This window comes from Lithobates pipiens, unplaced genomic scaffold (genome assembly GCF_037356315.1).
Source record: "Lithobates pipiens isolate NorthernLeopardFrog02 unplaced genomic scaffold, aLitPip1_a1.2 Scaffold_16, whole genome shotgun sequence".
Classification (NCBI taxonomy): Eukaryota; Metazoa; Chordata; class Amphibia; order Anura; family Ranidae; genus Lithobates; species Lithobates pipiens.
Genome location: NW_027507748.1, coordinates 123,846,286 through 123,863,677, shown reverse-complemented (window position 1 = coordinate 123,863,677; position 17,392 = coordinate 123,846,286). Strand labels below are relative to the sequence as shown.

General features: G+C 43.1%; 1 protein-coding gene across 1 annotated transcript in view; it reads left to right on the top strand.

The window, feature by feature from the left end:
• The window catches only part of NEK8 (NIMA related kinase 8), a 114,261-nt gene that overhangs the window by 52,682 nt on the left and 44,187 nt on the right, over positions 1-17,392 (top strand). Inside the window, exons 8-10 of the mRNA XM_077480406.1 lie at positions 2,957-3,104; positions 9,319-9,395; positions 14,655-14,772. Coding sequence (XP_077336532.1) covers positions 2,957-3,104; positions 9,319-9,395; positions 14,655-14,772 — 343 coding nt within the window. The remainder of the gene's footprint in view (positions 1-2,956; positions 3,105-9,318; positions 9,396-14,654; positions 14,773-17,392) is intronic.

Genomic DNA, 17,392 nt, shown 5'->3' with positions numbered 1-17,392 from the left:
AGGTATGGCAGCAAGCAAAGCGTAAGTTGGGATATGTGGGAATAACTACTTATACTCCTCTATGGTGTAACCGCCATCTGTTTGAATTAAATAAGGTCGACAAAGCTCCGGAATGGGATAGCCAGGGGATTAATAGAATAGTACACCTTTATGAGGGGAACGTAATGAAATCTTTTGAAACTATCAGCCAGGAATTCAATGTCCCTAATAGGTCATTTTACAAATATTTGCAACTGAGACATGCAATTCAGGCCCAATATGGATCACTTACTATTGAGCGAACTGAAATACCTCTGCTCCAGGCCCTCATAGATCATGGACACGCAAAAGGTCAGATCTCGGGCCTATATATGAAGCTTAGAAGCAGTTTCTTGAAAGGTGAAGGCCCAGCCAAGAGTAGACAGGGTTGGATAGGGGATCTTGGCCCGATATCTCGGGAACAGTGGGCTAAAACGCTTGAACAGGGGCACTTGGCCTCTATATCCCCATCGCAGCGCGTGTCCCATCTGTTCCTCATATATCGGGCATATTACACCCCCCAGAAGTTATGGAAAATGGGGAGGAAAACTAGAGATGAATGTCCTAGATGCGGGGCACCGGGGGACCTCTTCCACATGGTGTGGAAATGCCCAAAGCTGTATAGTTATTGGCTAGAAATAGTCATTAAAATAAATAGAGCTTTTAAGACCACCCTGAAACCTGAGGCCAGGGCCTGTATATTGGGGATATTTGATGGGGTTAATATTCCTACGCCAATCAAGCCATCCGTCCTGAAGTGCCTATATCAAGCTAGGCGACTGATAGCAATTAATTGGCAAGCTAGAAACCCCCCGGATACTGGACAATGGGTCAACGCAATCAACTCCCTAATATGGTGCGAGAGAGCAATGCTTATAAAGCTAAACAATCTAAGAAAATTTGAGATATTATGGCATCCCTGGCTGACTGATATGGGATTCCCCCTGGAGTGAGGTCAATATATGGATGGCCTAGTACCCGCTTGGGATTCTGCCCCCTTCCTCCTCATGCGGAGCCCCTCCCTTTTTCCTCTTTTTTTTTTTTTTTTTTTTTCTCTCTCTTTTCCTTTTCCTGGCCCGTATGGAGGTGGTTGTCTGGCTGTGATTGGGACGGTTGTTGCCGGCATTGCGCGCTCGAGGTGGGGTGGGTGGTAGGGAGGTCCGGGGGGGTAGGGCGGGGGAAGTGCATCAAGGGGTGGCAGCGATGAGTAGTCGCTACATAGCAGTTTTAGCGCACTAACCTGCTTGGCACGTTATTGGTATCCTTTTTTTTTCTTCTTTTTTCTTTTTCTTTTTTTCTTTTTCTCTCTCCCTCTCTATACAGTATAATATGGTTAGTTAAGTACGAAAAATTTTCAATAAAACAGCACACTGACCGCAGTAGGGCAAGAAGGGGAGATGGAGAAGGAGGGTTGGCGCTGGGCGGAGGGAGGGAGGCCTCGCCCCCCACCCCACAACACTACTCCTGGATGGAGTGTCTGGGTGTGGGGACGACGCCCCCTCCCCCCCCTCTTCTTTTTTTTTTTTTTTTTTTTCTTTGTCAACATTATATCTAACATTTAGGTTTAAGCGTGATGTATGCTATGTTAGCGTCATTATTCAATCATATTTTGTTTTATGTTTTGGAATGTATCAGGCTACGCCACCCCGGTATTGTAAATTATTCTTTTTGTATCGGTGAAAATAATAATAAAAATTAAATAATTAAAACTGAACTGATGTAAATTGAACTGAAATTGGATGTGTAAACTGATGTTAACTGATGAAATCTGAATCCATTTTCATTATTTTTTTTCTTGGCAAAAAGCTAGACTGAACAGATGAGGCCCATGTGAAAGGGGCTTTAGGGCCCTTTCACACTGGCTTTCCGATCAGGTCTGCCTGTCAGTTTTTCAGGCGGACCTGTTTGGACGCTCATTCACCCCTTTGGGGCAGCGGATGTCAGCGCTGACATGTCCGCTGCTATCCTATCCAATCCTGTCTGCCAAATCCAGATGGATGAGGACTCTATTTTCCATACATCTGGCGGAACGGATGAAAACGGACCGCCTGTCTCCCATAGAGAAGAGCAGGACTCTGACAGGTCGGTCTCTGCACAGTGAGCGGAGATGGACCTGTCATCCACCTGCTCAGCGGGATCAGCGGATCTATCTCCCGCTGAGCAAGCAGAGTCTGTCAAACGGACAAGCCCATGTGAAAGGACCCTTAAGCCTCATACACACGATCAGATTTTCGGACGACCATTCGTCCTTTTTTTGTTGCATGCTAGTCTCATGTCGAAAATGAAGAGGTTACTCGCCATACGAAAATTCTCGTAGGACAGAATACAACTTCAGAAGTCTTCACAAATGTGTTGACTAATTTTGTATGTATTCTTTCGTTTCTGAGCATGCGTAGTCTTACTCTTACGATTTCTTGCAGACAAAAACCATACTGATTAAACGGAAATTGGACGTTGAGTTCACGTACGACAAAAATGTTATAGTCTGCACATCCAGCTTTTGTCGGGATAAAAACCGGAAACGGCTGACGAAAGCACCATACTAACGATCCGAAAACAGGGAGATCGTTCATCAGACGAAATTTTACTTCCGATTTTCGTATCATGTGTACAGGCCTTTAGTCTTTAAGCATCTCCAGGGTTTGCAATGGAAAATACTATAACATTTAAACTGAATACATATTTACCATATGCACAGTTTGGAGTAACAACCTGCCAAAGAAGAGGCTTAATACTCACGTGTCCCGCTGCCCATTATTCCGATCTTTGCTGTCTGACAGAGCAATTGCCTCTTCACATTGGCCACACATCCAGATATTTAGGCTGCCTGCTCCTCCTCTGTACTTTTTCAGAAATGAGATATGAGATTTTAACATTCAAATAATTGTATTTGTTGTGTTACTTGGATTAGATATATTATTTATTTTTTATATTCTAGGCACCTCCCATAGGAACCGGTGCACCCTCACTTCCTGGTGCTGTAGAACATGCTCAGCCTCAGTTTATCTCAAGATTTCTGGAGGGCCAGTCTGGTGTTACCATAAAACATGTGTCATGTGGAGACCTCTTTACTGCTTGCTTAACAGGTATAGACAGATTAGGGCAAAAGTTTTATGAAAATTGGAAATTCCTTTAACTACTTCCTGTCCGGGGCAATTTTTTTCATTTTTTACATTTTATTGTTAAAATCATCATTTTTGCTAAAAAAAAAAAAATAACTAAAAAAAATAAACTTAGAACCCCCAAACATTATAAATTTTCTGAAAGCTAAGGCTTTGGATAATAAAACGGTGGCCATTGCAATTTATGCTGCATAATACTTGCAGCTGTTTACCAAATGTATTTTTTCAGGACAAAATACAATAAAAAATGTAATATACACTATCAAAATATAATGCAAATTTTTTGGTAAAATCTAAAAGATGGGGTTGCATTGAGTAAATAGGTACAAAACATGTCAAGGTTTAAAATTGTGTGTACCTGTGTAATGGTAAAAGTTATGTTACTTAAAGGAGAAGTCCAGCCTAAGCTCGTTTGGCAGGGCTTCTCCTAAGCGACCCATTTTCAGCGAGGTTATTTGACTAACACTATTATTACATTACTTGTTACCACCTCCCGGATTCAAAGATGCTTCGGGAGTTGAAACAGAGGGAAGGCGTCAATTAGGGAGAACTGGTCCCTAAGGTGTAACCAGTGCATCTAGCCCTTTCCACCTTGTAGAACTTGGATCAGTAGAACCCCCTGCAGAGTTCTCCAACATTGGCAGATTGCCAAAAAATGTCTCAGGAAGCAGGAACTGCATGGTCCCGGCATTAGTTGCTGATGACTGGACCCCCCCCCGTCATTTCTCTATACCTGGAATATGTACTGGTGACAGAGACAGCACCTGTTGTTCTGCCCCAGACAGAATGTGATTCACCTTCCTGAGCCGCACAACTCCTGTTGCCGCCCTGGTGGATAATATATGCCACTGTAGAGGCACTGTTGTATTGAATCTACAACTGATTTGTTCAATAATCCAGAGCCAGGTGTACTGGCCAAAAGTTTCAAAATATCAGAACAGTATTCTCTCCTGTGGAGACCAAGTCCTCTGAACTGTAGTCACCTTCAAACCAACTGGAGAGACTAGAACTAGTGGTTATTATCTTCCAAACTCCTGAAAAGAAGAATTTCACCTTCAGATTCCAAACTATCAACCACCAATTTGAGCTCTGCAATACCCCAGGAAGAGAGTCCTCTGGCAACCCAATGCTTTGATCCTCATGTTCCAGCCAGAGAGAATGTTCATCATACTAAAGACCTAGAAATGTATCGAAGGAAAAACTGGAACCGACTGCTCCCTGAACAAAGATTATTGAAGTATACTGAGATTGGCACCCCCTTCATTTTCAGCAAGTCCAGCAGCGGAGCTGGGAGCTTTGTGAATCCTCAGAGTTGTGGTCAGCCCGAAGAGCAGTCACAAAAAAAAAAAAAAGACCACTGCAGTGCAATTGCAAAAGCCCTTAAGCACATAAAGATATGCGTCATTGATGACTGTGGACCCCGAAATCTACCTCTCGCAGAGAGGTCAACACTAAATGGACAGAGCCTATCTGAAACAGAAGGATGTCCAGCGGCTTTAGATCTAAGCTAGACCTAATGTCTCCATCTGGTTTTGGGACCACCGGTTAAGTTTTTTCTTTCTTTTTTTAATAATGAGCCCATACCTTCTGCTCCAAGAGTCAAATGCAAGGCAAAAGATGGACGACGCTGTGGCAGACCCATAAGGCCCAAGGAGGCACACCTAACCTACCAAGCTTCTGTTGGCTAAAGATGGAGCACACCACCTCAGAGACTGCCCTAAGATCTACTGGCCTGGGATACTCTCAAAACACAGCAGCCTCAGATGCCTCCCTCACACAGGTGGGGAAAACCTTACAGCATCTGTTATTCCCGGGCAGTCTCCCATCCATATACTAACCAGGCTTTATCCTGCTTAGGCTTTGATCAACAGAGATCAGGCATGATCAAGGTGATGCAGCCACAGTCCATCTAACGAAAAATAAATGTGTCAAGAAACACTGCAATTCATTAAATTCAATTGCCAGAATAAATTAATATTTTGGCCAACTAAATGAATGAACGTCTAAATGCATTTGAAAAATGCGGCTTTAGGCATGTTTTTAAAGCTGCTTTTCTCTTGTCGGAAGAAACATGTTCAGAAGAGCCTAGTGTGCATAAGGCCTAAAAGTCTTTATGGCCCTGGAATTATTGGTCTTTCCCCAACGTGTGGCGCAATCGCTGTTTTCATACATGGGGGGGGGGGGGGCCTACGCGCAGTTGTATTTGTCATGTATATGTGGGGGGCAGAGGTGCTTTGAATTTTTTTATTATTATTATTTTTTGTTTATATTAAAAAAATGTAATTTTATTTAAAATGAATCGAACATGCTTTTACATTATCCTAATCCAAACAAAAAAGCAATATCTATTCAAAAAAAAAAAAAATCTGGCAGTCCCTGGATTATACCTCCACTATGGCTATACCTTACCAAATGGACCAAGAATTTCCCTCAGCTTCAAAATCACTACGTTTACCTTGGACAGGGGCAGCCCACCCATTAAAGTGGTTGTATAGACTATATTTTAACTTTTACCTACAGGTAAGCCTATAATTAGGCCGCGTACACACGGGCGGATCGTCTGGCCAACTAAGTTCGTCAGACAATCCGACAGACAGTCCGTTCAAAATTTGCATGAACGGACTTGACCACACACGATGAGCAGACAGTCCGCTGAAAGCGTGCGCGATGACGTGTACAGCACATACGACGGGACTAGAAAAACGACGTCCTATACACTGCAATGCAACCTTCGGCCGTGTAAATCCTTTCTGAGCATGCGCCATACTTAGTCCGTCCAACTTGCCTACACACGAGCGGACTGTCCGCTGAAACCAAGTTTGAACGGACTGTCTTACGGAAATTCCGTAAGACTTTGTTCGTCAGATTGTCCGCTGAAAAAGTCAGCTGAAGCCCACACACGAGCAGATTGTCCGCTGAAACACGGTTCAGCGGACTAAGTTGGACAGACAATCCGCCCGTGTGTACGCGGCCTAAGGCTTACCTGTAGGTAAAAAAAATATCTCCTAAACCTGTACGGTTTAGGAGATATTCCCGGCGCCATGAGCCGCTGACTGCAGCAGTGCATGCGTACAGGGGATTCTCGTCTGAAAGCCCGGCAGATGCCGGACCTTGCCGGAAAGAAGTCTCCTGCACGCATGCGTGGGAGTAACGACATTGCGTTTTCAGCCACTCACAGTACTGGAGCCGCGATACCCGGAAGACACGCCGAGGCAACATGTCATCTCCCTCGTTCTAAGGTATTTCATAATGAGCTCGTATGCGATGCATACTAGCTCATTATGCCTCTTGCCTTACAGGGGTATTAAAAAATAAATAAAGTGCCGGCGGGTATACAACCGCTTTAAGGGTGCACGAGTGCTGCCCCACGCCATCCCCTATATGATTAATAGATAGATTCTTGCATAGCATGAATCTATCCACGGCCACCCCCTGTTCATGCGTCTGGCCCCTTTCAGGACGCCAGGCGCATGAGTTACAGCGGCGGGTTTTTTTTTTTTTTTGAAGCACCTGATTAGAGCCATAGGCTCTAATAGGCTTCCATATAGAGTGGACTCATTTGCACAGAGCATTGTGCTCGGAGCCCATCCAGGTGTGTTATAAAAACCAATGAATATTGGCTTTTCTAACACTGAATTGCCTCTCTGCCAACAAGGAATGTGTCACCACAATCAAAAAATGTGCTTGGTGCAAATACAATGTGTTCATTGATCAAGTGCATACATCCAAAATTCATATATATTAGAAAATATGTTGTAGTTAATAAATAAAGTGCATACATTCGAATCCCAGTCCATAATAAAGTTCATATTCTCAATCACAGAAAAAAATCAAGAAAAAGTGTGGTCCAAAATATCTTATTCATATGATCATACGCCCGATGTGCTCCTTCACCATTGGTCCAAAAGTAACTCACCAGAAACTATGGCTTGTCAAATTATAAACCAGTGGAAGCGCTTTGTGTGATATGTCAGGCAGATCCAATCTCCACTGTTTCTGATGTGTCCTCCTGTCAGCTCCTCTCCCAAATTGAACACAAGGATTTTTTAGAGAGAACAAAGAAATATCTCCATAGCGTGATACCATTTAATAAATGCTTGTTTATTAAAATTTGTTAAAAGAACTCACATTATTCAAGTGTCAACCCAACACTAGGGAACAAAGGCATAAGGCTACATATGTCAATCTGCTCTGGCTGCAATAACGAAAGCCGCGAGCACCATCCCGGCTAAACCCGATGATGTCAGCATCCTAGCCCCGCCCTAATAGTTTGACGTCCTCGCGGAGCTGTCATTTGTTTTGCATTTTTGCACTATAATTGCTTTAATATAAAACACACAGGTTGTTATTTGTTAGATTTATAGTGATGTTAGTGGCACAGTAGTTATAGGGTTTTATTGATAATACAATATAACACTCTAATAGTGATGCTGATAATATTGGTGAATCCTGAAAATACAGTCCAAATATAGTGAACATAAAACATCTGTGCTTAATAGTGATGGATTCCCAATCAATGAAAACTTGAATATAATGAAATACTGTTATGACAACCTCCACCAAATTGCCCATTAAAAAGGTCAAATTTGCATATGGAAAGAACTATGGACAGGTATTCTTAGATGGATTCCCCCATGTAGACTCTCAAGGTTAATGCAGGCAATTGAACAAAACATCAATGCATCTCCAGAAAGAACTTGATCTCCATGAACCCAGCCTCTAAGAGGAGCTGGATGCCACCAAGCTCAAGAAAGAAAAAACATCATAGTGGTCATTGCTAATTTTGTTTATTTAAAACAAAATAAATATGCACTTGTATACAAATAGAAAGAAATTAATATAAATAGATATAAAAACCGCTCCACACTGCCACTCAGGAATGAATCAGATTCAAGTAGACCGAGTATCTCTCTCTCTCTCTCTCTCTCCCAGATCGATAAGCTCCATCCTACCCATTTCGCTGTTCTGATGTCATCAGGGGCACAATGCAGTCATGAGCCGGTTACAACCACTGAGTCCAAGACATTTTAAAACTGGGTTAAAGGATGTTCCCAAGAAAACTGGAAATCTACTGATGATTACCTTCATCTCTTTAGCAAAAACTGGAGGGTTCCGTGTCCTGCTGTAAAGTGCTTGAAGAACTGCATAAAACTAAATTTTAGCCCACTGAGCCGTGGGGATGAATCTGTGTGAGTTCAGCTGAACTCGCATGATTTCACTCCCGCATGTCAGTCCCGATTTCGAACGCAATTTCAGAGACATCTCTACAGGTTTCTGCACAATGTAAATCACAGCCCGAAATCACAAAAAGTAGTACAAAAACAACTTTTTGAAATCGGTGCAGCTCCACAGATGCGGCGTCGCACCATTTAGGACAGTGCTATTGACGGCAATTGCAGCAGATTTGACATGTCAAATCGCATGTCAAAACGCTCCAGTGTAAATCAGGGCTGACTCCGTTTTCAGTGAGAATTTTATACATTTTTACTATAATAAATAACTTTATTTTTTGAAAGACAATCTCTACAAAGTAACTAGAATTCCTTTTTTAGATAGTTGTCAATGGAACAGATGTCCCTATTGAAAGATTTACCCTCACTCAGTTCTGGTGACAATGTAGATTTCTTATTGCTTTCTGTCTCACTGACCGTGGTCACCATGACAGAAGGCGAATCTTCCCAGTAAGAACACAGACCACACAAAAAAAAAAAAACTGATAGCAGATTTTAATCCTTCCGTACTCTAAGGCTCCTTCCACACAAATCTGTCCGCTGATCCCCAGTGAGCAGGCAGATGGCTGGTCCGTGTCCGCTTCGCAGATGCAGAGCGGACACAGACACTCTCTCCTCTATGTGCCATCGGATGTAAAAGGACCGCCTATCAGTTTACACCTGACTGCCACCTGATCTGATCCGCCAGATGGATGGGGAACAGATCCCCATCCATCCGTTTTTAACAGAAAGGATCTGACCGGAAGGCTGTGGGTGTCAACAGACAAATGTTCGTTGACACCCACCACTCCATAGAGGAGCCTGGAGGGTCCGATCCCATCCGCCTGAAAAAACTAACATCGCGTCCGCCCCTGTGAACGGGTCCTAAAGTTAAAGTGAAATATTGTGGCTATGCGTACGTTTTAAAATATAAATGTTTTTATGACATTGTTTTTGGTTTTCTCTAGACAGAGGCATAATTATGACCTTTGGCAGTGGCAGCAACGGTTGCTTGGGACATGCTAATTTTAATGATGTCACACAGGTAAGTTCATCACCTTTTAGAGTTCATTTACTCAGATGCTCAGCCCCATGCAGCACACTGACCTGTTTGTTTGCTTTTTTTCACTATAGCATAGCATTGTGCTTGCAGCCCATAAGTAAATGGGTTCACATTGGCTGTACAGGCTTACCTGCACAGCCTTGTTTGACTAGTATGCAGTCACATGGACCCGGAGACATTGGGGCAGCCGATTGGCACAGGACCTGTCAGATCACAATGATCACTGTAATAAGGGCCAGTTCACACCAGAACGTGGTGCAGGAAACCCATGTGCATTTCCCACAGCGAGTTCAAAATGCAGTGCACTTGCGATCTGCAACAGGTGTCTGTGTTAACTTAATGACACTCCGAAACACAAGTCGCAAACGCAGTGCGCTTGCCTGTCCCAGATTCGGTTGCTTTATGTTTTAAAAGGTAGTGCATGCACTACTTTTGGTGTGGTCTGGCGTGATTTCAGCCCATTCAAATAAATGGGCTGAAATCACACTGCACCCAGATCGCATGTGAACCAGACCACAGATTTGCATGATTCTTTAGAAATAGGCACTTCTCACCCTATACACACTGACATCAGTGACCTGTAGTAGGACTCTCATTGGCAAGAGGAGTGGAAATTGATGAAGTTTAGCTATGAAGTAAGGAAAAATCAGAAAGCCCCCCTTAAGCTGGCCATACATGGATCAATATTTTGCTGGTACAGCAGGGGCTGAGCAAATCTTCAACGCATGTATGGGCTATCTGGTTGTACAACCAGCTTGTCCGATTTTTCCCAAATCAGTCCCAGTGGCTATAGCCAGCAACACTGATCATTGTATTCTGCAGGGGGATCAGATGGCGGAGCCATTTACACCATCCACAATTAATGTGTGGATGGGGGAATCAGTTCATTTCTTTTTTCCAACCGATGGTTGAATGGAAAAAAATGAATAATACAAAGACTTCCTAACTAATGCCGTGTACACACGGTCGGACTTTCCGGCAGCAAAAGTCAGATGGAATCTTTTCATCAGCCATTCCGATCATGTGTGGGCTTCATCTAACTTTTTTATTTTTTTTGAAAATTCTGATGGACCTAGAAATAGAACATGTTTTAAATCTTTCTGACAGAACCTATTCCTACTGGGAAAACCGCTCGTCTGTACGCTGTTCCGACGGACCAAAAACAACGCATGCTCTGGAACAAGTACGAGATGGCAGCTATTGGCTACTGGCTATTGAACTTCTTTTTTCTAGTCCTGTCCTACGTGTTGTGTTTCACCTGTTCTAGGCAGTCGGACTTTGATGTGATTGTGTGTACACAAGACAGTTTCAGCGGAACTCCGTCAGAAAATAAAACGGAGTTTATTCCGACAGAAAATCTGGTGGTGTGCTGCGGCACTTTTTTTTCGTTGGAGATCATAGTTCTACTTGATGAAAATATATGCTTTAAAACAGTATTCCTCCTAAAGGAGGACAACAGATTTGGCATCGTATTCAGGTTTGACTATGTGAAGTGAACATCTATTTTCCTGTGTCTTCTGTTAAAGAGATTTTAAACCCAAAAGCAAACATTTACATTGTGGCAGGTTGCGATTGCTGATTTCGTTTTCTTTTCTAGGCTTTCTTTCCTTTATTTTTATCTGGTGATCCAGGCAAAAAGTATTTTGTTTTTCAGCTGAAAAAGTTATCCTCCAGATGTAGCAGTTAGTGTACATCTGTTGAGACAAACCATTTACCACTGACAGGGGTGCTTACAATGTACAGATTTTATTTGTTCATGTATAACCGTTATCCCAAAAGGAAAACAAAACAAAAACACTTACTAAGTGTGAGTTGGAGTTTGTCTTCAATGTGTTAGTGTAGCTAAACCTGCAAGTACATCTAACACTCCACTCCCCCCCAGACTGACAATGCTGCTGTCCAAAGGTGCCCCCTGTGCTCATTCATCCATAGACTGGAGGCACTCTAATACAGGAGGTGTGATAATGGTCAGATCACCAGCTGAAAACAGGTGGGGAAAAGACTTAAAAAAAAGAGAAAACAGATGCAGCCACGACATCTAATGATTAGTAAGTTGAAAGATCTTCCATTTTTGGTCTGGGGTTTAGTACTGTTTTAACCACTTAAGGACCGCCTCACGCCGATGTACAATGGCAGAATGGCACGGCTGGGCACAGGCACGTACAGGTACGTGGCCCTTTAAGACCATGGGTCGTGCGTGCGCCGCCGGTGGCACACTCGCAACCCGGTCCTGAGCTCCGTGACCGTGGCCACAGGACCCATGGACCCGATTGCCGCCGGTGTCCCGTGATCAGGTCACAGAGGTGAAGAACGAGGAGAGATATGTGTAAACAAACCACTCCTCGCGCTTCCTAGTGTGGCTGTCACTGATCGTCTGTTCCCTGTTATAGGGAAAGACGATCAGTGACGTCACATGCCAAGCCATGCCCCCCAACAGTAAAAAAACACACACACTCACACTTAACTCCTGCACTGCCCCCTAGTGGTTAACCCCTTCACTGCCAGTGACATTTTTACAGCAATCAGTGCATTTTTAATCGCACTGATCTCCTTATTAATGACAATGGTCCCAAAAATGTGTCAAAATTGTCCGACGTGTCCGCCATAATGTCGCAGTCACAATAAAAATCGCTGATCGCCGCCATTACTAGTAAAAAAAAAAATTATTAATAAAAATGCCATAAAGCTATCCCCTATTTTGTAGACGCCATAACTTTTGCGCAAACCAATCAATAAGCGCTAACCAAAAATATGTAGAAGAATACGTATCGGCCTAAACTGAGGAAAAACATTTTTTTAAATATATTTTTTGGGGATATTTATTATAGCAAAAAGTTTAAAAATATTGCATTTTTTTCAAAATAAAAGCCGCAGAGGTGATCCAATACCACCAAAAGAAAGCTCTATTTGTGGGGAAAAAAGGACGCCAATTTTTGTTTGGGAGCCGCGTCGCACGACCGCGCAATTGTCAGTTAAATCGACGTAGTGCCGAATCACAAAAAGGGGCCTGGTCCTTTAGCTGGAAAATGGTCCGGGGCTTAAGTGGTTACGTTTTGGCAGATTTTTCCATAAAGTTTTGGGCTGCAAGTAAAGTTTTTTTTCTTTTCACAGTAGCGATTAGACAGATTGCATTCTGTTGCATAATCCTCCACCATAATTTGGATAATTCATTACATGCATTTGTTTAGCTCTCAGCTAAAGAGAAACAAAGTGCAGAGTGTGCATAATCGCATTAGTTTTTTCCTCACTGGCGTTCTGCTTTAAAAATATCAGTATCAGTTTTTTTATAACATATCCTTCTATTTAATTAATGCTGTAAAGCTGAATTTTTCCAGGGATACCACATTAGCAAAAGAACAACATATGTTCCTATTGCACAACATGGGCAGAAATATTTGCAAAGCTGTGACATCTAATTAATAATGAGGAAAAAAAGAACATGCTCTCCTTGGCATTGATTCCCATTTGCCTGCTTGTTTAGGCAAATAAATATTGCTCAGACACATAGGTCTGCATTTACATATGTTATATTGCTGTTACTGCCAAAGGGATCAGCTTTCTATAAGCAATTCAGTGCTGTCTAATTAGTCTTGCTAAGAACTTAAAACAGGACTCCAGACAACAAACCAAACCCCCCAATACACAACAGCACCTACAGTCGGTCCACTTTAATTTGATTTTTTTTTTAAATACCTTAATATATGGACCAGGGTCCCCTAATGCCGGCTACACAAACGATCGGAATTCTCGTCGAAAAAAGCTCTGATGGTTTTCCCGAGGGAATTTGGCTCAAGCTGTCTTGCCTACACACAGTCACACCAACTTCCAATAGTTTATAATGCGGTGACGTACAACGCGTTTGACGGGACTAGAAAAAGGAAGTTCAATAGCCAGTAGCCAATAGCTTCCGTCTCGTAGTTCAATCTGAGCATGCGTGATTTTTGGCGTGTCGGAATTGCATACACACGATCGGAATTTCCGATAGAAAGTTTTTCCATCCTGAAAATTGAGAACATGCTATCAATTTTTGGCTGGCGGAAATTCGGATAGCTAAATTCTGATGGAGCATACACACGGTCGCATTTTCCGATGAAAAGCTCTCATCTGTCTTTTTCTGGCCGGAATTCCGATTGTGTGTACGCGGCATTAGCCTCTGTTCATTCAGGCTGACCAAAATGGACTATTGAAAGTGTGATATTGAAAATGTTGATATTCACATTGCTTCTTTTGTGACAGCCTCTTATACTTCTGTTGGGTGAGATTGAGTGTAATATATCCGTGTCAGAGGCTCAACTAGAAACTTCAGGCTCAAGTGTGACCTTGTTAGTTCCGCCACTAATGGTAATAGTTTTTTTTAGTTTTGTTATTTTCTTTTTTTTTATATTTTGTACCATTTTATGTTATTGAATTTTTTACAGTTTTTTAGGAGCCCCGTTGAGGGACTTGGTGAAATATCAGGGGTCTAGACAGATCTCCGATGTTTCACCTTTTGAGACAGAGAAAGGAGATTATGGACCCAGCCCTCAATCTTCTTCTCTGCAGCCTCAGCAGCATAGAATGTATGGACAGGGATAGCTCTGTACAGAGCTTCCTGTTAATTCACAAACTGAAGCATAGTAAACACCTATTTATTAGGAAAAGGAAGGTGTCGGTAAATTACACATTTACTGGCCCCCTTCCCTGATCTTCATGCTGACAGATGGGGGGCAGGGGATCATACAGGGGCCGATAACAGCAGAAGGAAGATAGTAGGGGCATCGAGGCAGCATGTAAAGGAATTGTTCCCCTCCATTTCCTGCTTGTAGTGAGCAAGGCCCCAGTCAAGGCCTCCTATCCAGGTGTACAGGGCCCTCTGGAGCATGGCACTGGGTTGCAATTGAGACCCCTGTGACCCCTTTATGTACGCAAACCCCCCCGATCCATGCTGAGTGTGGCCAACAAGCCATAGTCATGACAAATTTTGCAGCCAATGCAGATCCCCCAGTCTCTCATTCTTTTAATTCCCACCATGTATATATACATGTGTAATGGCTATTGTGAGAATGTCATTGTAGCACCACATTAAAAGCTGTTTCTGGCATATTTGTCCTATATATTAATTGTGTATTGTACTGTCAGTTTCTGGCTTGCTTCCTGTGGCCCTTGCTAACTGACAGTCCAATGGTCAATGTCTATAAAGTATGCATATATTATTATAATTGGCTTTATGAAACTTAAGTCATCCTGTGCTTTCTCTTACAGCCTAAGATTGTAGAAGCTCTTCTGGGTTATGAGATAGTTCATGTGTCCTGCGGGGCTTCACATGTCCTTGCTGTTTCTAATGAAAAAGAAGTGTTTTCCTGGGGCCGTGGGGACAATGGTAAGGCTTGTTTTGACCTCTGCCTGCATAAATCTGTATGACAAGTACCTCTGTGATTGAAGACTGACATTGCTATTACATTCTGGTCTTTAATATACATTAACATCAGTTCTTCAGACTCTGACAGTTTTATAGTACACCACACAGGATGCAAGAGCTGTGAGCTCTATACAGGTAGAACCAGAACATCCAGGTCTGGTGTACAGTGGTGACTCTTAGATTTTATCATAGTTACTGATTACAGTGGTTTCCCATAGTGTTTGTATACCTTACAAATATATATCATTATCTCACAAAATTGTTCAGAATAGTGGTATTATCATTTACTTTAAAGGGCCTGTAAACAAATTACTGCTGGTTAATAGAGAATATATCATTACCTTCTAAGTTGTTCTATGTAGTGACATTATCATTTACCTTAAAGGACTATAATACTTAAAGTACTGTTGCTAATATAAACGAACAGTTTAAAATGTTCACCCAGATTTAAATAAACATTGCAGGTATTTACCTAGACTAAGATTGAATTTTGGTTTAGGGTTTTCTTACATAAGCTGATTCCCGGACCAAAATCCAGCTGAATACAATGATTACTTGAAATAGGTGATCCCATTGAATAATAGTCTACACATAGCTTTATAGGTGATGTAAAAGCAATGCCAGATTTCCTAAAGCAAAAATGCATTTTAGGTTTTGCTTAGAGGTTTCCCTGAGTGCTTATTTTAATCTCTATTGTACTCAGTGGCGTAACTAGAACCTTCAGGGCCCCGATGCAAGAAACCATGAAGGGCCCCCCTGAACCCCAGCCAGGGCCCTTCCCTCCGAGTCCGGTGGTGGAACTCCAGGGCATGGACCTTTGTGAGCCCTGTAGTTCCACCACTGGCATCAGTCGTTTTTTTTTAATTTTTAATTTTTTTATTTTTAGGTGCCCCATTGGGGGACTGTCCCTAGGCAGGATGGGGTCCCCGTCCCCAGAAGAGATGAGGTCCTTTTCTCCAGGGCATATGAAGTTACTGCCCCCAGGTGAGAAGGGGTCCCTGTCCCCAGGAAGATGGGGGTCCCTGTCCCCACGTGAGAAGGGGCCTCTGTCCCCAGGGGGAGATGGAGGGGGTAAGTAATGGTGTGTGGGGGATGGGGTCCTCTCACTCACCATGACCAAGCTGTAGGCCGCACACTTATCCATGTTGGCCTGGGTTCCATCCAGTGTGCTGGACAAGTGATCAGCATATCTCCCAGAAAGAACTTTCATCATCTGGGTATGACGGGGGAGGAGGGGGGCTGGTAGACAAGCCTGCAGTGTCCTCCGGGGAGCCGGCTCTCATAGGGCTGCACTGCATCTGTGTGCTTAAAGTTTGTTTACCCAGGAGAAGTATGCAGTGCAGTGTGGGCCGGACTTGGGGGGGGGGGGGGCGGGACTCTGGCTGGGGAGAACAGACATCAGACTGAGTGGCAATGCATGGAGCAGGAGAGGGGCACTCTGAGGAGCCGGCCAAGGACACGGGTCATGCGGGGAATGCACAACTAAAGAGCAGCCAGTGCGATAGTTGAGCATGGAGCTCTGCTAGTCACCCTCCACCTTCAGCCACCCATGTGCATGGTGCACTGGTACCCCTAGCTGCCTATGCTGCTGCCGGCCATATGTAGAGGGGGCTGCATGGGCCCCCTGCAGCACAGGGCCCAGTTGCGGTCGTGACTGCTGCACCCCCTATAGTTATGCCCCTGATTGTACCCTTTGCAAAAAATAAATAAAAAATTGAATGCAAGATGCACAATATTACAAGTGTACTGAGCTTACTTATTGCCTTAGACCCTAAACATATTCTAAGATTTTATAAGAGCGGTAAAATTAAACCTACTTGCTGCACTATAAGCCATGTGACACTAGTGAATCACTGAAAAAACAGCTGCCATTTCCATAACTACTTGCCGACCGCCTAACTGAGAATTTGCATCATTACTTTGACGTTAAATACCAGGGTTGTGGCTGCAACTAGATTCCATAAACCAAGTATTTTCTTTTTCCTCAAGAGGCCGTTGTTTTGTCATATTAGGCGACCCATCAGAATTTATAACAGAAGTGATGTTCCGTCGCCGCCATCTTGCTATACCCCACACTCCTCCACAATAATGATAGAGTGAGAAATCGACAAGTGGACATCTTGTTACACCCATCAGAGTCTTGTATTTTACACTTACTTTTAACAGTAAATGGAGCTTATATGGTGAAATACAGTACTTAGCGGTGTTCTGTCAGATTTGCAAACCTGTGAGATCAGCAGTCTTGTCGCTGCTTTTATAATTCAACATCTAAACAGTCTGTCGGATTTCTAAATACTGTGTGTCACCATATAAGCACCGTTTACTGTTAAAAAATAAGTGTGAAATTCATTACTCCGTTCGGTGTAACAAGATGTCCGCTTGGCACCTTCTCACAGTATCCTTACTGTTGAGTAGTGCAGGATGTAGCAAGATGGCAGCGATGGAACGACACTTCCGTTACAAATTCTGACTGGTCGCCTAATCTGACGAAACACCGTCTTTCAGATAAAATTGATCCCAGAGGCGGATTCAATGCAGGATCACGTGATCACAGTGTCACCTACCAGTTCCACCCATCAGT